This window comes from Centropristis striata, chromosome 9, assembly GCF_030273125.1.
Source record: "Centropristis striata isolate RG_2023a ecotype Rhode Island chromosome 9, C.striata_1.0, whole genome shotgun sequence".
Lineage (NCBI taxonomy): Eukaryota > Metazoa > Chordata > Actinopteri > Perciformes > Serranidae > Centropristis > Centropristis striata.
The window spans coordinates 18055260-18080140 of record NC_081525.1 but is presented as its reverse complement, the minus strand read 5'-3'; the positions used below and the strand labels follow the sequence as shown (position 1 = coordinate 18080140).

Below are 24881 nucleotides of genomic sequence, written 5' to 3'. Positions count from 1 at the left end.
GGATACTAAGATCCTCGCTATACTAATCAATTCATTGTCCTTTATTCATTCTCCATTAGGTAACATGATAGAATCTGCAGCTTGCCATTGTACAGTTGCCATGTCACACAATACTATATGTCTATTTAATGATGATTTTTTAAAATAATATTCCAGAATAAAGATTTAGTTTTGTAGAAATTCACAATATGGAATACATTAATTACTTAACTGTGGAGCCATTTAAGCTGCTGAAAAATGTAGATTACTTTTTCTAATAAACAAACCATAGTCTATGATAAATTCATGAATTAGGCAAAGCAACATGATTCACTGGGGAAAAAAGAGGAGATCTGTTCAGTTATAGTCCAGCTTTCAACAGGAACACGTTCATTCTTTGTTATATTGTAGGTCACTCTACAATCAGGACCTTCATTGAACTTTAATTTTCCCTGTTTTTCCTTCTTCTTCTTCTTCTTCTTCTTCTTCTTTTACTTCTCCTCCTTCTTCTTCTTGACAATATTTGGCATTTACTCTCATATGTGGGAAACATGCCAATAAGCTTTCAAAGCTATTTCATTACCTCAAAGCACTTAGTCCTCATTTGTTACAAGTAGAACTCACTTCTCCACAACATGTGAATACCATGAAGATGACTAACCTGGCAGAAAAGCTATGTCACTTTCTCAAAATAAGCTGAAACATAGAACACCGACTTTAGCCCTTTGGCTCGTAAAACCAACCTGTGACATAAAACCAAGCTGCTTTGACCTTTCTAACTAATCTTCTTCTGTATAAAGCTTTCCTTATTGTCCTGCCTGCAGGGTGAGGTATGATGAAGTGTCACCTGTTTCAGGTGTTTCTCATGTGGAAATGGACCGAAATCTTCTTGACTGCTTTGAAATAAGACTATATGGCTTCTCTTCACATAGTTTAGTTTTCATCTCATTCATTATTCATCTTAAAATAGTTTAGTACAATGTTACATTAAACAACACAGGCCCGTAGATATAACCAATCAAGTGAAAATAATCCAAATACAGAAATACGCTTTAGTACTATTCTGTGGGCCAACTACACATTACAGACTTTTCGGATGAAGAAATTAATACATTTTTAGATTCCTCCTGTGGGTGGCAGCATTGTTTCATAGCATGGGTATGGAAAAAGCTGTATAGATCCTTCAGAGTGTTTTAAATGTCAATAGCTCAGATTTAGTCTGAATGAGGCACCCTATCAGCTCTTATCTTTTTACTTTGTAGGTCATTCCTCAGAACTTATCCAGGAAGGAGATGTAGGTTATAGCTTTTCATTTTTTATCCATGATGCTGAGGAAAAGATCATGCTACTCATCAAAAAAGATATGTTATTACAGCCTTTTTTGCACTTAATTCGCTAGACACTTGATGTTGCTTGTATGCCAAAAATAAGACAAGAAGAATTAACAGAAAACTTTTCAGAACAGTTCATAATTATGCACCATTTCCCCTGAGGGAATGCAAACTGTAAAGCTTCCTCATAAGAAGACTACGAAAATGTCATAAAAACATAAATCCTTCAAAGGCAATGGTAGGATGTGAAAAGCCCTGCTACCCTTGAGCAAGGTACATTTCCAATTTTTGCTATTTGTTTATGAATTGTGTTACTTGATATTGTCCCTATAATGCTATATGTATATTATAGTATAGTATTCACATATATTATTATGTTATAATACTGAAAGCAGGGTGTGATCTTGTGAATTATGTAATTGAGAAATTAGAACAATAATATCCCACCTCATACGAAACACCCTCAGACCGCAACACAGTTTCTCCCCCTTGTTGCCGTTCTGCTCTCTGATTGGTCCAAATCAAGGGGGCGTTCGGATAAACAACCATTAAAAGCGTTTTCATTGGTTGTCGTCACGCCACTCAAACTGTTGCCTGGTGATCTGCTTGCAGCTTGTCAACCGCACGATCCAGTTACTGTAGCTGCCTGCTGCAATGAAAATATCTCCGTTGGTGGGTGGATATATGGGCCCAGTTCCATCATTTTTTCCCAAACAGTGACTGAGTGAGTAGTTTCTTTTATATTTATAAATATGAAATAATTGTACGCACTTAGTAGAATGTAAATGTCTTCATTACAAGCTCAAGAGAAAGGCAACGTTACCAATGTTGAGGTTTGTTTTTAGCTAATTTGCGGTTTTATATGTTTTGTGAGCACTAACTAACGTTAGCTTAAATATAACGTAACTAAGCAAAGTCCAGGCTAGAAAGCTGTCAATGTGAGGCAATTTGTACTAAGTTGGGATGAGTGTAGCCATATGTTTGACTTGTTGGATTTATTGCTGCTCTGCATTGAAAATGTTGGCGCTACATTCATTCGGTGGGCAGTCGTAGCTAGTTAACACACACACACACACACACACACACACACACTTGAACGTACAGTACACACAGCCACAGTCCCTGTTAAAAACAATCATTTTTTCAGCCACATTTCGCCCTGCTGGTATGCGTGTTTGTTGCTCTTAAGAGAAGAAGCAACAGGGCAAGTGTATGACAGATATTTATACTATATTTATTACACTATACTGTTATACTATTATAGGAATTATTTAAAAATGGGAGGAAAAAAATCAGAACATAACATTTTATCATAATTAAAATATTTGCTGGTTGTTGCTGTTGTTTTAATTTTGTGTAGTTTCCAAAAATACGTAGTCAAACCACCTCAAATGGCAGTGACGTTGTAAACTGGATGCCTTGTTTTGGAAAAATTCTTACCACTATGTGTAATTTTTAATAACCATAAACCTTATTCATCTTTAGGTAATAGTGCATTGCCCATATGAGGTGGTTTAAATGTGCTGTATTTTGAGTTCCACAGACTCAGTCCATTACCACGCATGAGTCATTCTGTTGATAGAGACAAAATATATGATCCACAGCAATGCCCAGTGCATTCCTGATCATATTAGCCTTCTAGGTCTGGGCCTGGAGAGTAGTTGGCTGAAATCTGCTCTGGAAAAACAATAGGCTGCATGCCACTGCGTGTAGGCTGTGAAATGAGGAGAAGGAGGAAGCATATTAACACACTCCTGTTTAAAAAGAATTTTCTCTCCAGCCATCAGTTTGTAAGTTTAGTCTTCTAGCTATCATCCTCCTCAAGTTTACCTACAGCTGCTATCAGTTTACTTGTGTTGATGGCTGATTGTCCTCAGCTGAGTAAGATAAGGGAGTAATAGACCACACAGCGGCGTTTAGTGTTCTGGGAGACAGAGTTTATTTTGGTGCCGAGGTTTTGCATACTGATGAGCAGCTCCTGTGCCCACAGCACCGTAGGAGACTGGGAGTGTGAGTAGGCTATGCGAGTCCTTGAGCTTTCCAGCAAGGAGAAGATGAAATGGAGAAAGTGGTATCTGGAGTCTTATTTGATTCAATAAGAGTAAAGACTGTGTCGATACCAGAGGAGATGCTTTGATCACATTAAGAGATTGTGTGGTACTGATTCACCCTCCGAAAAAAAGGTAGGAACACAGAGAAGAGCTTTGGCGCAATAATTAATTTTCCCGTTATTTTCCCGAGGCATAGTACATTATTTATGTGTATGGCATGACACCTTACTGTCTTATTTCATTTATATTAAGGCGGTACTCCACTGATTAGTTAGGGTAGTTTACTCGCCATTCAGTGAAAATACTCAGCCTGTGGAAACTGTTGTGTAATGTCTTTTATGGCACTAGGGGGAGCTTTCTAAAGTCTTACAAAATAACCGACATGACATCATCAGGGTTATCTTGAATTAGACATGTGACTTTAAATATTTGTTACATTACAAACCCATGCTATGTACTTGGGTTTGTTAGTTTGACAGATGAGGGAATTCAACGTGCAGGGAAGATGTAAAGAATGATCCTTTTCTAAATTGCATTCTGGGATTTAGAAGAAGAAGAAGATTACTTTATTAATCCCACAATGGGTAAATTCAACCTCTGCATTTAACCCATCCTTTTTTACACACAAGTGAACACACCATGCAAGGAGCAGTGGGCAGCACATTACTGCGCCCGGGGAGCTGTGCTCGGGGGTTAGGTGCCTTGCTCAAGGGCACTTCAGTCCTAGACCTGTCAGTACCAGGATTCGAACCGGCAACTCTCCAGTTACAAGCCCGATTCCTAACCTCTAGGCCATGGACTGCCTAGGATTTGTAGGCTCTGGTGTTTTTAAAGCCTGACCCATACTAGGAACTTGAATCTGGAATATTTCAGCCTGTGCTGCTTCAATTCTGACAATGTTTTGACTCTTCTGACTCTTGCAAGTCCTCCAACTAAATGTAGGTGCAATCCTGAATCACTAGAGTGGCTCATTAACTCAAGGTGACAGAGCTGCAGAGTACCAGTTTGGTGTCATTGAGGTACCACTGAGCAACTCTACAAAAATAGCTTAATAAAGTGTTTTTCTTGAGGTTTTTTGTAGATTTTCTCAAATAGAAAAACAATCATGTCTGGTTTTGTCGGTTAACTGATGCATTTTTAAAGGGAGATTTAACCGCTGATATTGACTTAATACACACATACTGGTATCTATTAGTATCAGTGTATATGTTGTCCAATATGCACAGATATGAAACCTTTTTTGCAGACCTTATAATGCAGAAAAAATGTGGAGTGATAGTGTCATATAACAATTTATTTATTCTTTATTTAAATGATCAGCACTTGGCTGATAATAAACAGTACGGCTTTATTGACCCTCAGAAATCTCATATCAGTTGGACTGTATGTATATATGTGCATATATGTATATAATTTTGTATTTTTTGTTCAGGTAAAAACGAGCCACTGAAGAAGGCATGTGGTGGATATTATGGCTTACAGCCGGCATAAGCCCCTCTGGAGCCAACAGCTGGCCGCCTCATGCCGTCCTGTAGCTGGGCCCTCTCTGCCTGAGCTCCATGCACTTCACGCATCATACCTTTTGACTTCATGAAAATCCCTGACATCGGTGATGTAATGAATAAATTTGAAGTCCTTGGGATTGTGGGTGAAGGTAAGAATTTTCATTTGATGCCACTGCAATATGTAACAATGTGAAATATAGAAGCATATTCTGTGCATTTGCATTCTGCAACAGTGACTACTGGTCCATCTTTCCATGTGAGGTAGCACACTTATACATTTACTGTAGGGCTTTTCAGTGAACAATCATTTGATTGTTTTGTATTCTGTTTGCATGCAGAACAAGGCTGTTAAAAGCCTGAACTGTTGTTCATGATTGTACAACTTATTAAGGTCAAGGACAGTTTTTAGAAAAAAAAATTCATTAGGAGGAATTTTAACATGGAAAAAAAAGTACTGTGATCTGAAGTCATACTCTTGTGTTGTTATTGTAGAAATGAAGAGGTGGGCTTTCAGATTTGGTTTCATTGTTGTAAATATCAATGGGAAAGGGTGATTTGATAGTTCAATTTCCCTGAAATCCTTCTCTTAGCTTTTCTTTTTTGCTCAAGCCGCTTGGTTGATATAAAGTGGCAGAGGCCCTGAGGTGACGCCACCCACTTGTCCCAGTTTTACTCCCCTACTCCTACACCCTAGAAGTTTTATAATGTGTGTATAATGTGTCGCCAGAAGACACAGGGACACTCTGAGCTGGATTTTGAAGGCTGACTGCCTCTTCAAAAGATGAGTGTGTCTGGAATGAAGTCAGCACTTTTAGTGCCATGTGAAACTGTAAAGTTGTAGAAGTTTTTCAGTCCAGCTCTACTTACTGCCGCTGCACTCAGGGCACAGTGCGCTCCACTTGATCCAACATCATAGATTTTTCCTCACTGATCTTGGGGTCAGTCAATTTTGTTAATCATTTAGGACTGAGAGCAGCATGTAGGCTCGTCCTAGCAATTGAAATACACAGAATATGCAATTATATCAGGTTTATTATCTAAGGAGGGAAACAAATATGATTAAAAATTCTAGGGTTTTTGCTCACAAATCATATCATTTTTCGTTGATGGTATTCTTTGGCTTCGTAATAGATTTGTCTTTAAGAACAGTTTGAAAACTATCTTTATTATTTTTTTTTAAATGAGAAGATTTGAGAGCAAACTGACAACTAGCATATATATTTCAAGGTATAATACATCGCTTTTTCGCATTAGAATGTTTGAAAACGTCTGGATGTTGTATATTTGGTTGAGTTGTGCACTTACATTATCCCAAATGTATTCAAAAAACTTTCAAATCAGAGCATTCTGTAATTTTAATCAACGTAATGGACTGTTTCATTTGGTCACGTATTACTGGCACCATAGATTGACAGTTTTAAACTAAGTTTTTACTTGCTCTAAATCTGCCATTTTTAATTATATATTTTAACTGGATGAAAGATATTAATAATCAGACAGCTGGATCTTAAGTTATCAGAAAAACAAGCTGAGCAAATTACAGTGCGTCTTGGCTGCAGGTGTTACAGGCTGAACCATATTGAAACTCTGTCTTTTGTTATTGTTTAATTGAGAAAACTACATATTGTGCATTTAAGTAAAAAAGTAACACCCTTTACACAATGTCCAGTTTGAAAATTCACCCTCATGAATCAATTATGTTTTGTCTTATTCTAAAATTATACTTTACACTTTATTTAAGTAAAAAGTACAATATTTCCCTCTGAGATGTGGTGGATTAGAAGTATAAAGTAGCAGACAAAAGAAATACTTAAGTACAATAAAAGTACCTCAACACTGACCTTAAGTACAGCACATGAAAAAAATGTACTCAGTAAATTTCCACCACTAGTTAGGCTTATCTGTTGTCTCTCAGTTTTAGTCTTATAGGTATTAAAAGTGTAAAAAGGAAGGTAAATATATTAGAGCAGCCTCCTGAAGAGAGTAGATTACTTTTTGTTGCACTGATGTGTTTGTGAAGGAGCATGGAGCAGTTCGTCATATGCCTGCTCCGTCCAAGAATTCCTCTCGAACCCTCCGGGGATGTGTGTGTGACTGCCAGGGTCGATAACATCAGAACTACAGTAGCTTGCCAATACTTGTGTCCTACTTTCTGAGCCACCTGTCCTTTTATAGAGGGGGATGTTTTTCCTTAATTCATGTGAACATATGAAAAGTATAAAACAGAGGATTTCAAATTCTTCTCACTTTGAAGCAATATGCTGAAATAAAAAGGGTTCAGTAGACTCTAGACTTGTTAGCAATGTTGCCCAACTCAAATTTTAATATCGAGCTAGTGTTTGTTTATTAATCACAATAGGTCATGCTGGAATTGTTAATGACAAATAGGCATTTAAAAACGAATTTAGGATTTAATATTATTGTCATCTCATGTGGGTCTGCTTGTAGCTCTACTTTAAAGGCAAAAGTAGTGTCTGGAATAAATGAATACTTTGGACATTCATGCAAAGATTAGAAGTGCTGAATTTCAGTTAAACACATGGTTTGCATCTTTTTAGGTGCCTATGGTGTTGTTTTGAAGTGCCGACACAAGGTAAGAAGTTTCAGATTTTCATATAATCACCTTTGTACTTATTGGTCCAATCAAAAGTTGTTTTTCAAATCATTATTTTGCTGTGTTATGTATTTCATGAAAAAACCTTATTGCCATTCAAACAGCGTTATACTAGAAGTCTGGTGATATTCTGTTTTTCTAAGGGTGTTTTTACAACTATAGCTCATTTGCTCTGGTTAATGAGTTTGTGAGCTGAGTTTTGTTTTGTTTTGCAAAAAAGTTCATAAAATAAGAAGTCCTATGTTCTGGACTACAGTACATATTTCTGTGAGAGAAACATTGCTATGCAATTCTGCTACAGTTTGTGTGCTCTGCTGCATCCCAGAATGCAAAGTCCACCTACACAAACAAACCGCTCTAAAGAACTTTTGGGACCGGACTGAGATCAACTCCTCAAAGGGTTTCGGTGTGGTTGTTTTGGTCCGCACACAAGTGTAATTCCTGTGTTCACACCAGCCTAAATGAACTTCACCAAGGGCGAGTCTCCATTACAACAAAAAGGCCCCAGAGGGATCTACGAGACTCCGGGGGTGACGTATGGTTTTCGATCGTCACGTAATCGCTTAGCGACAGTTTTAACAGTGATGTCACATATGCAATGGATTTAACACGGGAGACGTGCCAAATGTAAACAGTTAGGAAGGAGACAATGAGATAGAAGGAGCAGATGTTCTTGATAATAAAATTATTGTTGTGACTACTCGCTACTTTGCCGGCTTTTAAAAATGGGGCATGTTGTGGCGACGAGTGCTACGTCACATCCTGCTTAGTACGTCACATCCCGCTTAGCAATCTTTCCAATCAGCCACCAGGCCTTTTTCAGGGGAGAAAAATGGCCCTGCTCTTCGACATGGCCAAAAAACGACCGGTCAAACGGCTGCTAGGGGCTGCTCACATTCAAATTAGGTGCTTTTCGTCGAGGGAGACCAGCCTCATTCCGGGTATTCGAGTATAGTAGAAATGCACGCACCTTTTGTGTGCCGCAGACCTTTTACCTTGCAGCTGGATTCCTGCGATGTCATCGCAAGCGCACGGAATCCATTTAGTCAGGCTTCAAGTGATGCATTTGTGTCTAAACCACAGTGGTTCAGACCAATCAGCTTCCTGTGAGGAGCTACTGGCAGCTACGTGTTTGTCACAACACAGAGAGGCGACTGTTGGGTCAAAACAACAATGGCGACCATAACATATAGATAATAATAGACAGATGGTTCATCCAATCCCCTCCCAAGGAATTCTTTAAGTGCCTGCCCTTTTCCAATCAGTAGACGGCAGTTGACTCAGATGGTTCTGTGTAAAGAACCATCTGGCGCGTCAGGTTCCCAGACCTCCATTGTTATCCCAAAAAATATATTTTTTAAAGACACATCTGTGAACCACATCATTGCAATTGGTGACATGTTTCTTCATTACTATGAACACAGGAATGAGTCAATCCCGCAAACACTGTCTTGGTGCTGGGAATACTCACTCAAGCACCAAATACTGCGTGTATTAATCCACAGCTGAAACTAGTCCCCCAAAAATGCAATTTTTACTTTTTTTACTGACATTTGATAAAACCTACAGTGTCCAGATGTTTGGGGAAATTATTTATCCTTCTAAAAAATGGAAGCATACATTTATGACCTGTTTTTCAAGACTTTGAACCAGTGGGTTTTGGTGCTGAGAAGCACAAACAGGCTGGGGAAGTCAAAGTCAGGCACATTGTTGGTTTTGATCTTTTTATCTGATTTGTTGACAATAACAAATATATAGACTATCACCAGCCTGATTCTCTAAGGGTGGAGGTTAGTGTTTATCTTAAAAAAAGACAAGACTAGTTTATGATAGGTTTCTGCCTGTTGTAGGCTCAGAAATGTCTGCAGAAGGCCAGAGGACATTACACACTATGTTTTTTTAAAGAAGTGTAGCAAGTGGTCTTCATGCACCTGGTCACACCACTTAAGTTTACTGTAGTGGTCCTGTGTCTTACAGTGGCTGTGATGCCTTAAGTGGCCCGCATGGATTGCTGGTTAATTAGTTATAGTCTTTTTATCTCTGCTCGGGTTCATCAGTGAGAAAGATCTGCTTTGAATGGCAACACATTTGTCAACTTAATTTCTTCCACTACTCTGCCACTTACTTTGTTATCTCTCATTTAAAAGGGGCTATGATATGTTGTCTTGAATCAATTTATATTTAAGCATAAGAATAAGGAAACAAAAAAACAATTAGAAAAAAAAACAGCAGGACTGTGAAGAGCAGACGACCTGCACTGCAGTAATAGCCTTGTCATCTCAGTCCATTTAAGGAAGAGGCTGTGCCAGGAATTGACAGCAATCCAGCATGAATAAGAGAGACTAACTACCTCCTACTTACAGAGATTTGCAGGGAAAAGACAAAACCTTTTCTGAGCGTTCCTCATCAAGATCCTTGATGTTTTTCTTGTTCTGCAATTGTGCAAAGCTGTGCATCTGCCTTCGGTACAATGTTTATGACCTTACTTAAAGTATCCATTAGCCAGGTTTCCAATGTGATCGAGTTAGTTTTAAGTGTGTGAATTGTAAAAAAACAACGGCATCAGACCTGATGTTGAGCGAGCACTGAGAAGTGAGGAAAAAGAAGAAAGCCCTGCTGTAAGCCGGAATCACAGCCTATAATTACTGGGCTTTATTATTCACACTGATTGATCCCAAGCCTAGGCAGCTGCAAATGCCAATGTCTCCATTTTATACAACAGAACTCGCATCAATAGACCTCAGTTAGGTCCACACAACAGACGGAGGCTTTTGCTTTGTCTGTAACACTCTGTTTATTTGTGCGAAAATACATCATCATCCTTTGTAATTGCAAATATTCATCACACTTGTTCAGCATCTGAGGTGTTTATCAGAACAGTTAGCATCAAAGGACAGACAGATATATCAGCTGGTCTAAGTTGGAGAATAAAATAACTATTATGGGCCAATATTAATCTGATTTTGATTTCAAACTCAATAATCCAGTTTTGACCTAGGGCTCTGGTTTTAATTACAGTTTAATTACAGAATAAACACCATATTCTTGACATTTCTATAGTGCATTTGTACTGCTGATGCATTGTATTGATAGCTGTAGTAGTTTGTACATTTATTTAATGTTTTTATGGTCTTAATTGTTAGTATATTTTCAATTCCATTCAAATTAGATTTTAGAAAGAGATTGACAGCTGTAATATTTGTTTGTTTTTAGCTTGTTTTGTTTCCCTACAGTGGCCCAAAAAATCAACTAATGCAGATTTAAGACATCTATGTATTTTATATTTATGTTTCATGTGGAATTCTTCAAATTATTATGTAGAATTTGAAAGTTGTTTGTCAAGAAAATCACCAGACAGCAGACAAAGTTAGCAGCTAGCCAGTGAACAATGTGCAACATTTAACTGCCATTCTGTATTTTCCTGATTTACATGACAGAAGTAGCACATGAAACAATGCATACAACAGGTCAAACAGTCATTCTTTGTCTCAGAGGAGATTACCATCGTAATGGCAATTAGGTATAGAGGAATAAGGTGCTTTTCTCCTAACAGTGCTAATTGGTGGTTGACTGGGTTACTGTCTGCAATGTAGTGACAGTATTGAAGTTTAAAGAGTGTTCGCTAGCTGTGTTTTCATGACTTGATTTGACATTAGTTTATAAAGCTTGGAATGTCTTCATAATTAGCTCATTACATTTTTATTATAACAAAGGAAGAAGAATCCCCTAGAAGTGTGACATTTGCTACCCCTCTGTGTGGGCCTTGTGTGTGTTGGAAATTCCATAATATATGCAGCTTTAAAAGAATATCTGTTGGGAACTTCATTGCTTGACGTGTGAAAGCACAGGAGGATGAATTCTCTGGCTGTGGATCGATATGGACCAGTGCCATCTGGAAAATATTGTATTGTTAGTGTGAATGAACAGCTATGTTTTTTCAAGGGCTAACTCACAGATCTATGCTGCATAATTATGTGTGCATACACACAGACCTGGGCACACAGTCAAACACACACATGACACTTACAAAGAAGAACAACACATAAGCTTACAGAGGGTTTAATAGTGCCGTGGCTATGGACAGGGAAATGCACTGGCCAGAGAAAATGGCTGTATTTGTATAACAACTGCCGCTGAGTCGCAGCTGCTCGTGCTTACAGAACGTACTTATTTCACCAGTGACACGCCCCTCAAATTTGGTTTATACAGTACATGTATTTAACAGGAATAATTAGATGCAAGAGCGATCAAGGGACAGATATAGAAAGGATGGAAATACGAGTATGCATTCATCAATTTCCACATAATAATGTGAATCTATTTAAGAGGCTGCTGGATGTGCCTACACCCACATATGCTTCACAACATCTGAACACGGCCTTAAGAGTCAGCTGGGCTTAGTATGGAAGTGACATCGAGAGAAGGATAGGAGATAGGACATTATTTGGACGTTTTTAAGGGGTTATCTTTTCATTGTCAGTGTAGTAGCCTAAGTGGATATGTAAATGTGGGCAATTAATATCACAAGCCCATCTTTTATTCTCGCAAAAGTACTCTCTTTATATTGCTTGCTGAAAGTATATGCAGTATATCACTCTGTGTGCTGACTGCTATTGTTAAAGGACATGGATGAGAATAATGTGCTTCCTCGCCATCATAATGACAGGTATTTATGAGGATTGTGTGTATTGACATCTCTGTATGGCTGGTCGTTGGTTCAAAATAGGCCTCAGGGCTGATATCCTGATATAGGTCATTTATATCTCTATAGTAATATACATCATGATACAGCAGGTTTTCTGATAATTTAATAAGTAAATGGTCAATATCAGGGGTAGGCAACCTGCAGCTCCACGTGTTGCTCTTTAGGCCATCTGCAGTGGCTCACTGTGGCTATGACAAAAAAATCATACGACATGAACAGTTATTTCTGTTTTCCCTAAAAACAATCTTAAAACTTCTACAGCCCGGCACCTTAACATCTACATTTTGCCAACTTCAAGTCTAGTTTTGAGTTTCTCTATCTAGACAAGCTTTCGATTCCAAATCTCCTGCGATATTTCTTTGGTGTCCAGCCTCATTTGCACTTGGCTCCTCGCTACATTCTGACAAAATCATATTAATAAATGCTCATTATTACTTATCAGTAATGTTTGTAGGCTAATTTAGTCTTCGTAGGCTGTTACATCTTCATTGTGAGGCTCAAAATAAGGTTTGCGGCTCCGTTCCGACATTATTTCTTGTTTTTTGTCCAAAAATGGCTGTTTTGTTAGTAAAGGTTGCCGACCCCTGGTCTATATGAAATAGCCACATGGTGAAACCTATTTTTATTATACTAACTCACACAAGCAATTATCAGAACTCAAACCGTCGTCATATTGACAGGAAATACTGCTGTAATCAATATAGAACATTTTATACAAAAGACAGTGTCATATCGTTTTGACAATATATATTGTCATATCGCCACATTTAGAGTTTAATAAATGAAAGAATACAGACTAAATGTAATCAAGAAGCTGGTATAAAACATGATGCTTGATGTTGCAGCCTTGCATTGAAGAGATAGAGATTTTTTGAAGTGGGGTTGTATGAGGTTGTATCCATATTCAGTTTATTATCTTCAATAGATGGTGGTCAGTATGCCCCCTAGTTTGGAGCAGACAGGAGTATCAACACAGGAGCTAAGCAATGTACTGCTGATGACAGGGGCAGCAGCAAAATGCATTTTAGCTACCTAAAAAAAAAAACACTTTACACTAGGAATGGGTGTTTGGAAGAAACCTGTCAACTCCAGCATCTATAACGATCAATTAGTTGATTCATCGCAGCATGCATACATGGGCAAAATAAAAGATATATATACAGTACTATGCAAAAGCCTGTTTTGATAACGGAGGCTTTTATTTTGAAAGGACGAGAAGAGGCTTCCTATCGATCGTAAAACTAACTCACGTGAGATTAAACTGTAAAGATAACATCAAGGAGTTCAATGTTTTATGTTTTAGCCCCCGAAGAGGCATGAGGTTAGTTTTCACAGTAATCTTGCATATTTAAATGTGTTTTGTGTTTAAATATATTTTGGATAAAATTAAACCTAGTAATTCATGCTAGCAAGATTTGCTACAAGATTTGATTACAGTAAGCTAGTTTTGCTCAAATTAATACTCTTGTATTTCTGTTTGTTTTATAATTGTTATTGCAACTTTCAATTTGCAAACTGAAGCTTTATCCAACTTAATTCTCAGTTCATTGGCTTATTGACGTACGGCCGCAGAACTGAAAGCTCAGCCGTGTTTCAGTTCAGTGATACTGATACACAGTCAGAGATAAAAATTTAAAAATACATAGATCGATTAAGAATTCCACATGATCAACCAAATTCTTAACGAACATTAATTGACCATCAATTAATTATTCCCATCCCTAGTTTACGCTATATATACAATATTTATATTATTTTACCTTGCCATCAGGCAGCCCCTTCTGATGGGAAACTAAAGCCATTATCTAAAGTATGCTCTCTCCAAAGGGACTCCATTGGCAAAAAAACAGGAATTTTACCTTGCAGAATACAGGAGTTTCTGGTCTACCTCCGCCTTAATTGGTTAGGTTGTGTTATATTGTGACTTTGGTGAATCCAAACTAACCCTTTAAAGTCACACTATTACGCAAATTATCTGATCAAGGCAGAAGCTGGCTAGAAACTCCTACTGTTTTTGTCAATGGAGTCTAGTAGTTTTGAAGACATTAGATGGATATAAAAGCTTCAGGACACAGTAGGACAAGGCTGAATGACGGCAGCAATCCAAATGATTCCTTTAAGGTGCAATTATTGTTGTTACCTAGTAAAGGGACACAGTTTTTATGTTTTGCCATGCTTAACAATGTTTTTCAGCTCCCCTGCCACCCTCAGCCTTGTACTCTCTAGCCAGATTTTGCCACAGCTATTTGATAAAGGAGCACCAAGACTAAAACTGCAACATGCTGCTGTGTCAAATGTGTTGAGCACACTGGGACACAGAGAAGCTTTTGTCTTGTACTTCTGGCTCATTTTTTATTAATTTCTTGTCCATGTAAATGGATCACCAAAAGAACATGTCTGGGTTAACAATTTCTTTTCTGCTCACTCTGTATTTGGAATGCAGTTTTTTATTGTGGTGTGATGAGAGAAAATTAGGAGAAAGCTAGGTTCACGGGTGCTGCAACTATGTATGCACGTTTTTGCCAACTGAACCAGAAGGATGCTCGTCTTTCCTCGTCTGTTGATGCTTGATAAAACCACATGAATTATGCTAATTTCTTGTAAGGTAATTAATGTAAGAGGCTTTTGTCACTGATCTTCATCATACTATCCTCAGTGAGTGTTTCAGTAAAGTCAGTAAGCTGCCTTTTTATATATATAAAGTTCAAGCAAACAGATTGCCATGACATTTAGTACAGACATTCATGGTTCCCAGAAGATTACTCCTTATGACTCCTTATGAGTCTATAAATATTCCTAAGAGGTTAACATTTGTGATTTTGAGTGAAAGGTATCAATAGCTATTGGCAGAATTGCCATGAAATTTGGTACATATGTTCATATCCCTCTTAAGCATAATTTATGCTCCCTGTACATATGAAAATCCATTTCAATTGATGTAATTGTGTAACTACCATGTAACTACCCACAACAACGATGCAGACTGTTGGCGAGGTCATAATAATGTACCTCTCTTGATGTCGATGGTCTGTCTGGACAGAGATTTTTTTTTTACCAATATCTCTATGAAAAAAGGAGACAAAATGCACACAGCTTCCAAACTTTATGGCCGTGATATACATTTATGCTATAAATTTATGATTGTCTTTGATAGATCATGAAAAGATAATTTTATCACCCCTAAGGAAAAATTATGAACTGTAAACGTTGTAAAAATGACAAATATTCTTACTTATTGAATTTATTCAGTATCAGTGTGTTTTTTATTTCTCAGGAATCTTACATAATAATCGGTTGTTAGGTCTCTTTTGTGTTTTATTCAGCAAATTCAAAATTCAGAATGTCACAGTTATGCGGTAACCTTGGTTACTGGCATTTAATTTGTAAATTCATTGTGTTGACGAAACTGTGAATATCAGTACTGAGAGTGGAAAACACCCTTTTGCTTGCTCCAGTTTGGCCTTGAGTTCATTGACATGTTGTAAGGCATGTTTACTCGTGGTAGATTAGAGAGCAAGCTAACCTACATATGGCTCTAAGTTGAACCAGCAAAAAGTTCACCCACTGTTCTTCATGTGTTGTAGTAATCCAAAATGATTTGAAAGGCAAAAAGGTTTATCTTGTATTTCTCAAGACTGGGCTGTTTTGTGTCGTAGATCTTAAATTATTGTATGCACCTTTTTCTCTTTGCTTTACATAGCAGCAAAATTCTACTAAAATGATACCGTAGTATATATTGAAAAAGAAATGCGTCCCTCTCAACCCCTAATAGCACCGGCAGGTTTAAAACAGATGTTTTTTCTTGTTTTTTTTAATTGCCAAAATTAGGCCATTTATCATAGACAGAAACTGTAAAAACAGGCATGAGCCTTAAAGGAATCATGTATGACAAATGCTCCCATCATGAAAAATAACTGTTTGCACTTATCAGATATTTTAAATACATTCTAATCACAACTGGTAAACCATGAATGAGTCAGCTGAGACCAACAGTCGTGTTGAAAACTCTGTAAAAGGTGAGGTGTCCTTGAACTGTTTAACACTGGTTTCACTGGTAGATCGGTGTGATAAATCCTCCCAACAACTATGGGATTGTCCATTGTTGAAACACTTTGTGTCTAAATGGAAACTTTACTCTGAAGTTAGCCAAATACAAAGGCTTCTCTCTAAAAGCTAATCTTAATCCTGGATTAGGCTTGTACATAACCATTCTTTAGCACGTGACAGTATGGGAAATGTGAGTGAGAGGGTAAACATAGCTGTGGTGGGTGAGTATTTATTTAAGCGTGGAACACCTCTCAGGAATGCAGACTACACACAGCATCATACTGAATGTGCTTATCATCCCATGGATTGGTTTCCCCAGCCACTCTGACTACAGAGAGGTAAAACATTAACTGCATCTGGGCTCTGTCTCCTCACTCAGGCTCTTAAATGATTCAGTTTGGAAGATTTAAAGTATTTAATTATCCGTAATGTCTTTCTATTAATCATAGGAGATTTATAAAATTAAGCTTCTTTATGAAAAGCTCTGGCCCTGGCTGCGGAGGTGGCCTGGCTACATAATGATTGGATTTCAGCCAGAAGCAGACAAGTGTAAATGCAGTCATTAAAGTAGTTTGCATCATTGAAAAAGTATCTGCCCACACAGGAGAGAAGTCATGAGTGCTGATTGATATGTCTCCAGGACAGCATAAAAGCACAATTTTGCCCTTTAAATCACCAATGAAATCAGAGTTTCACAGTCGTATGTGATGACTGCTACATGCAAATACCTCAAAGGAGATTGCAGAGCGGGTGTGTGTGATCAGCTCTTTTCCACATCAAAAGAAAAATTAAGTACAGGCTGTACACTAACATCACTTGTGGTAAATGTGCGCCCGCCATGTTTGTTTTTGTTGACAGTATACAGGCTTGTTACCTCCTTACCTAATTGCCTGCTTGGCATACTGCACATCTAAAATAAGAAACCCATTAAAGTGTTGACAGAATGCAGATGAGACAGCATAGAAACAGCAGGTGTAAATGCAAGGCTGTGAGCATGTTTATTATCTAGATAACATATACCACGCTCATATTTAATTTATTGGCAGTTTTATTAACATAATTTTAATATGCAAAATGCTGTTTTATTCATTTTGGAGCGCTCAAGATCACATAAGGTAATGCATTGTGCATCTTGCCTGTTGTATCTTCTTGTATTTTGATGCTATAAATAGCAACACGAGAAAGGCTTGCAACCAACTGTACATGGAACATAGTATTTGAAATAATGTCAAGTTAAGATTCCCTGTGATATTTTGCAACATATTTTTCTGCCCTTTTTTTGATGGGTGCGGTAGCTAAAAGGTCAACAGAAGATGTCTCATAGAAGTGGTACAGTGTACGTGTATATCATCTGAGAGCTTTGAACATGAAGATTAATTTGAAACGCAGCTCAGCACTGTGAGTGAAATTGTTTCAGTTTTCAGTCTGAAATAAAAACTAATTGATTAATTATTAAATCAATACAACACATTGTAAAACGATTAAAAAAGGCTTAGAACATTGTGATGGGAGTATAAGAAAGTTATTCCCATGCTCAATTATGTCACATTAGTTGTTGCAGCCATTTGTTGCACAGATTTAGGGCTAAATTTAAACATTTTTGGCGATTCAAGAATTTATAATAATAGTCAATAATAAAACATCAAAGACACCAAGACCTAGAACACCATAGAAAAATCCAGACTGTGATTTGGTACCAGTTGGAGTTTTGTATTGCATTTGCATTTTTCAGTGATTAGGTGGTGATTACTTCAGTGCTGGAAATTGCTCAGAAGAGGTAGCAGCAGGCCATTTTATACAGTGAGATTAAGTTTAAAAAAATGTTCTCACTACAATGAAAAACTGCTATGTGAACATAATCACACATAATCATTACAATAAAATTGGGCTCTTTTAATCCAAAAGTGTCTCAGCTTTCAGTCATTATTTATTTGAGTCACGATACGATATTAATACGAATTTAAGCATTTTGCGATTTAACTGTTTAACAGCATTTTGTGCCCACAAAATTAAATTAAATCAAGAATTATTTTGTCAAATAAGAGACAAAAGTCTGTTCATCTCACGTCAGTCTTTTTATTTCTCCACAATGAGAGTCAAACCCACAGGCTGACCAACAAAGGATTCAGTCAAACTGAACTTAACTGATATTAAACATGTATGGACGACAACAACTGCAGCATTTTCTCAAACTTTTCCTCAACTTTAAGCTTTTAAACTTTTTTAATTAAACATAAAAAAGCCTAATTTTGCAGCGTGATATCGACAACTTTCCAACAACACACACATGGTGCCCATAGATTCCTTAGATCTTGTAGTTTCATATGATATCAGTGTCTCCTAAAAGTGAGCCCTCTACGGCATCCGGAAAAAAACAAAAACAGTGAAAATACTGACGGCTGTTGGAATGCTAAATATCGATACTTGGCGGCCATGAATTGATATAATATTGCCACGAAAAATATCGCAATACTATGCTAGATCGATTTTTTCCCTGACCTCTAATATATCATGACGTAGTTGGTAACAATTGAGAGGTTTCATATGATACCAGTATCAGTACTGTAGTGTTACAACTGAGCCAGCTATGGCCAGTGGAAGACAGACAGTCGTCAGCGCCCACCTGAGGGGTTAAGCTTATTGGAACAGGAGCAGGAGGACAGCTGACCCTAATGTTCTTGGAGAACAGAAGCTAATGTGATGTTGGCATGAAAATCTAAGGGAAAGACATCAGCTTGAGGTAATTGTAAATGACAATACCTCTTGACAGGGATGTGACGTCCATGCATTAGTTGACATGCTTGAAGAAACTGACAGCCAAGTAAACATGCAAATCAATTTCCATTTATTTAATACATCAGCACTTCCATTAATTGCAGTCTGTAGAAAACTTTGCAGAGAATAATTATACTGTGGACAGCCTGCATTGCATAATCAATCTCGTTATTAAACATAAACAAGCAATTTAGTGAGTTGAGAGCAAAGTACACAGCAAGTGTTCTCCTGAGCAGCAGCAAGCATCACATGATCATGTGAGTCATCCTATTATTAGCAAGTGAGTAAGAACATATGTGGCACATGCCAACAGGAGTCTACATGCCTGCTTCTTATGGTGAAGGCTCCCTGGCAGCTCCAGTATGGCATGGGCTTGTATTTTCCTGGCATGAATTAGGTTCACAAAACCCCTGAGGGCTAATGACAGATGCCAACATGGAGCCTTTCTTGTTGAGCGTGTTCAGCCAATGGTGAAGCAGTATGAGCAGTACAGTCAGTGTTATTTTTTTAGAATGATGTGAAACCATATATAATGGCCTGTTAAGGCACCAAACACCTCCTACTGGTGGTGTTTGGCCACTAAGGTTTGTATGATTTCCTCTTATGGTGTGTGGCTCTCAGCCTTAAACACCAGCTAGCATGGAACCCTGAGTGCCTGTGCTACCAATTCAGTCGATGAATAGTGCACAGTGCACACATATAAAATTTTAATCAAATTTGTACTTCTGCGGGGCTACATCTATCTGCTCTCTCTCTCCCCCTCTTTCTGAGTTTGAACTGTCAAATATTGTTTAAAAATTCATGGAAATAGTCTTTCAATAGTAAATCCACCTTTAATGATGGAGAGGAACAGTCCTTATGTGGCCTGCCCCTTGTTCACTCCATTTCTGCTTTTGTCATTTAACCTCCGATTGCAGTATCCAGTGGTAACTCAAGTCAGATGTCTCTGTCCTGATCAGTTCACATAACCTATCATTAATCTGATCTTAAAATACTTTCTTTGATGCAGGGTTACCCACAGCATTAACAAGCTTAAAAGTAGCTTGGCAAGTTTTGTGTTGTAGCAGTTGCATTATTTTTTTATGGTGAACATTTTCAAAAGCACTGATGCTCAAAGATGTACTTTGACATTTTCGGAAATAACCTCATTGCTTAACCTTAGATGAGAAGATCCATCAGCACCCCTAAAGCTCACTAATTTATGTTATTTGTTGTATGTGTGTGTAATATCCTAATCGATTTTTTGGCTGAGAGCAGCCTCAATAAAGATACTTCTGTTTTAACACTTTTACACTTCTGTAGTTCACTGTGTACAATTAACTTGCATGTTGGGTGAATTTGCCCAGGGTAGTGCTGTCTCTGATTGAACATGGCTGTCCATCCCACAATTTAACAGCTTTTTGTTCTGTTTAATGGCAAGTTGCAACTGCACAGTAGCCTGGCTAACACCAGACTATTCTCAAATGAGGGCTAGTCTGGCAACGAGCAATGTATTTTTCCGTAGAGGAGGTGTGGTTTACGATCCTCCGGAGCCGTTTATTGGACGCTTAGAATGTCTATCAAAAGCGTCTGTAGGTAGCTCTTAGCCAATCAGATCAGTTATACCAGATGACGTAGTAGAGCAACAGAAATGAGTGTTGCTTGCTGCTTTGCTTCTCCAGTTCTCGCTTTCTGCAAGATTATTTATTTTCACGCTTTATTCCCCCTCATGTCATTCAGCCACACACATCCACTGATTTTATGGGCAATAATCAAGCTGCTGCGGGCCTCTCGGCGGCTCCGCTGTCCGCAGTAGCGGGGCTATTAGCCGTTAGCGGCTATTAGCTATTAGCCGCTAACGGCGCTAATAGCCCCGCTACCATAATGCCAGTGATCTCAGCGGAGCCGCCGAGAGACCTTTCGCCTTTCAACTTTCGCTCTAAACTATTTAAAACACCATCTACAGCTAAAGAGAGTTTCGCGTCTGCTGCAGACATGTTGCATCCGGAAAACTACAAGCTTCCAAGTGCCGAGTAGTACGCGTCATCGTCTTGCCGTCCCTCCCCGCTCTGTGATTGGATCCCTAAAACAGGGCTAAGATCTCCCTCTAGTTTCCAGACTCTACCGCAGTTCGAAATTAAATTCGAGCGCGCAAGGCAGTCTGGGTATACCCAGGCTAACTGCACAGAGCATTACTGGCAACATTTGACCACGATTGTCACCAGCAAAATGTCTTTAGGCTTGTTTGCTCTGCCGGCTGCCTGGCAACTGGTCCCAGCATCACAGGTAAGCTGAGCCAGGTTAGCTGTTTCCCCACATCGAGCACAACAGGAATAAAATATGTTAGTAAATATAAGTTTTTACGTGTCCTTAAAACGGCAGTTGCTAACAAGTTAAATGAGATAACAGTGGTTGTTGGGGACATTTAATCTCATCACGCTGATACGGACGGGAACTCTCTCAACAGTCTACCTTACAGCCTCTAGTCATGTTTTTCAGTGCTCTTACAAGCTGTTAGATGCTGTAGATTAGGTTAATAAACAATTTATTTGGCTACAATTTCACTAGCTTGCTAGCTTGTCGGAGACCATCTGTTACAGTAGTGATGTTTAAGTCACGTGACCGTAGTGTAGTTCACTATAGCATAACGTTAGCTTTTTACTTTCGTAGCCTGCATTAATGCTTCAAACATAAAAGTGGTGTTCATTTGTGAAGATTATCCTGCTGAACAAAGTGCGTGAACGTGAGAAACGTGTGTTTGCCACAGAGCTTATTTTCTGCAATGATCTGAAATCCAATGCAAAAAACCCATAGACGAATTCTTAATAGACCCCATTATGGTGCTACTTCCGGGTTGGCCTACAAAAATATGTCATTTAATTTGCTCTCTTTTTCCAGTTCCTGTGCTTTCTAAGCAAACTGGCTGCTGGTGGTAATTAAAATTAAGAATGACAAGCTTGTTACACAATAATAGTGGAAACCTGGACTAAATGTCACACTTTGATGTCACTTTCCTGCTGAAACTCTTCAGGTCAATAGAGACAAGTATTTTGCATATGTGACTTTGTGACGCTCGTTAGTTGAGTAGAGATGTCACTAAATAGGTTATGTAATAGTTTAGAAATTCTTTAGTTCTGCTCTGTGTGATTCATGGATGATTTACTCTGCAATGCTGTGCCACTTTGCACACTGAGAAGAAATCTATTATCTGTTGGAAATGATTCCCTAATGCCTGTATTGCTTTTTCCTGTGACTTTGAGTTGTTACATGGAGATAATGTAAAAATCATCCAAAAGTGAGTAATTGTTGTATTGACCAGGTCTATCAAGCCCATCACTGTTTTAGGAGCTGCCATGTAGCATCAAATGAGTCACCGTCACTCTGCAATCATCTGTTGTTTGTCCTATCTTGATCAGAAATTTTTTTCAATTATCTTTTATTTTAGCATTGCTTCGGCGTCATATTTCAGGTTGCGTAACCGATGGCGCCTTTCCCACAGATAATAGAATTGATGCAGTCGGCTTAAATTTTATTCCTCCTAAATAAGCTGAGTGGCTGTCAGTAACATCTAGATTTATTTAGTGGAGAAAAAAAAGTCCATCCGCCCCCTTTGAAGGGAACAGTTATTTTTGCACCCAGTGAACAGAAACTGGGACGGCAGAGGAAAAAAGGACTTTCACATCTAGCGTTAAATGGGTCACCTTGAGTGGAGCACTTGTCTATCTGGTCCTATTAGGAGCCAGAGAGACGGAAAGATGTAGAGGGGACACACGTTTCCTGTCTGAATGTCATTGTCCCCTGGTAGATTAAGGCTATTTTAAGTTTAAGCATTGTCGAACGCAGACTGTCAGGCCCAGTCCACCTGTTGATGTACCCTTTGTGACAGGAGTCCTGGATGTGGTCTTTTTCATGATATGCCAGAGAGTGCACCAGCCCGTTCTATGATCAAACAACACAGGTCCATGTTCCTGTTAATAACCCTACAGGACTGTTTTTGCAGATTTAGATTATGTTGTGTAAAAGCTAACATGCTACAGGCCAGTTTGTCATTCTAATTTTCTTTTTGCATTATGTGGTTCATCATTGACCATCATTAATAAGAACATTTTGCACATATAAAAGATGAATAAGAAATAAAAGGTACATATTGTGGTGATAAACATTCATATATCCTGTCTGAATACACATAAAACTTAAATTTCTGCAAAAATATGCAATGTTATTGCAAAATGGTCTGCTGGGTCACTAGTATCAGTTTTGCCACAGCACCACACTGCTTACTCCACTCAGAGTTTAAAGTCCATTCCAATATTGAAGTCCTCAGGGGTTGTCCTTGCCGACTAGTGTCTTGGGTCTTTTTGCTGCAATCACGTTGAACTTCACCTGCAGTCCTCTGTTTTTGCTTGGAGTGCTGCTTCAGCAAACCTGCTGTTGAGAGATGTTCAGCGGGCAAAAGGAGAAAGCTCTGTCACTACAAGGACTGCTGAGTATCTTTATCAAGATCTACTGAGGAGTTTGAGTTGCTGAAATATATTTCCTGCATAAACTGTATTTAAAAAGTGGATGTAGCCATTGTGACATCAACCATTGGTTTGTGAACTATAGCTTGGCAAGCCTCGACTTTGACTCAATTTTAGTCATTTTGTTTTTTGGTGCTAGAAGTGACCATATTTGGTGTGCTAGCTAGCTTGATTACTAAGATGCAATTGTAGCTCACATTAACCGTGATAGTAATTGGGATGCTAATTTTGGCCAGGAAAATCCAGAAGTGAGAAGTAGGAAAGAGAGAGTGCAAGGGGAGACAGAGAGGAAGACATGGAAAAGGGCTCCGAGAGGGCTCCGAGTCGGATTCAAACTCGGGCCGCCCGATTACAAGGACAATGCCTCTATGGTACGTGGTCAACCAGGTGTGCCACCGGGACGCCTCAGAAGTAGGGTAATTTTTTCATAGACTTCTATGCAATTGGACTCGTCCCCTTTTGGCCATGAAAAAGAATACAAGGCAGTTCGACATTGGCTTCACCTTTCAGACCCAACGGCTACATCCACTTACAGTCTATGATTTACAGTCCCATTTTTTTTAGGTAATATCACTGCTACCAACTGAACTCTTCATTCAGCGTTCATCATCCGAGAGATCCACAAGGCTGTTATTAACACATTTCACAGCCAAGCCGTTTATGTTTGATCCCCTTATTTGGACAGTGGAAATAGAGACATGACACTGGATCTTGGCATTATCCATTTGATAATGTTGTGCTCGGTGCAGAAGTACGTCCCTGACACAAAATTGATGTCCTTAATGCTGGGTTCAGTGTTGTAGTTTGCCACAGAACTTTGGCAGCATGCACTTCAGACCGGATGACAGCATGATGCACGATGAAATGTTACACAGCGAGGGTATGACTGCATCCTCCACTGACTAATTGTGCCTTGGAAAGCAAATAAGATTGTGAAATGAATGAATAACTTGGTAATTAATTGCTTTTATTATTTCCAGTGGGTGATATTTACGGATTTATAAAACTGACGTATCAATGTCTCCACTGTGAATTGTGAGAAATCTTACTGTATAAGATTTAATCACAACTTTATCAACGTCACAGCAGATGTTCTCTTGGATGTGAGCTGTACTGCAGCAGATTGCTGCTGAATAATGAGTTGGACTAGTTTGCAGGTCTTACTAATTATTGTTAAACTTGTTATTATTGTTGAACATAAGAATTTTTTTGAAGAAGTTTTACTGATGCCTTCTTTTGCCTGATTAAATTTACTTATTTAAGCATACTTAAACAAGTGATAGATATTGTACCTTAGGATGCCCAACTTTAGGAGGTAAAAAATAGGTGGTCTTGTTTGACCCAGGTGCTTAATCTGTGCTATTTAAGGTCATGG

At 38.4% G+C, this 24881-nt stretch overlaps 1 protein-coding gene across 6 annotated transcripts in view; it reads left to right on the top strand.

The window, feature by feature from the left end:
- The first annotated feature begins 1905 nt into the window (after positions 1–1905).
- Positions 1906–24881, top strand: part of LOC131977138 (cyclin-dependent kinase-like 5) — a 54278-nt gene continuing 31302 nt past the window's right edge. For 2 of the 6 annotated variants that reach the window (XM_059340336.1, XM_059340337.1), the window contains exons 1-3: positions 3224–3493; positions 4794–5015; positions 7425–7459. In XM_059340336.1, coding sequence (XP_059196319.1) covers positions 4952–5015; positions 7425–7459 — 99 coding nt within the window. In that variant the 5' untranslated portion in view covers positions 3224–3493; positions 4794–4951. The other 4 variants (XM_059340332.1, XM_059340334.1, XM_059340335.1 and 1 more) reach the window with 4 other exon arrangements.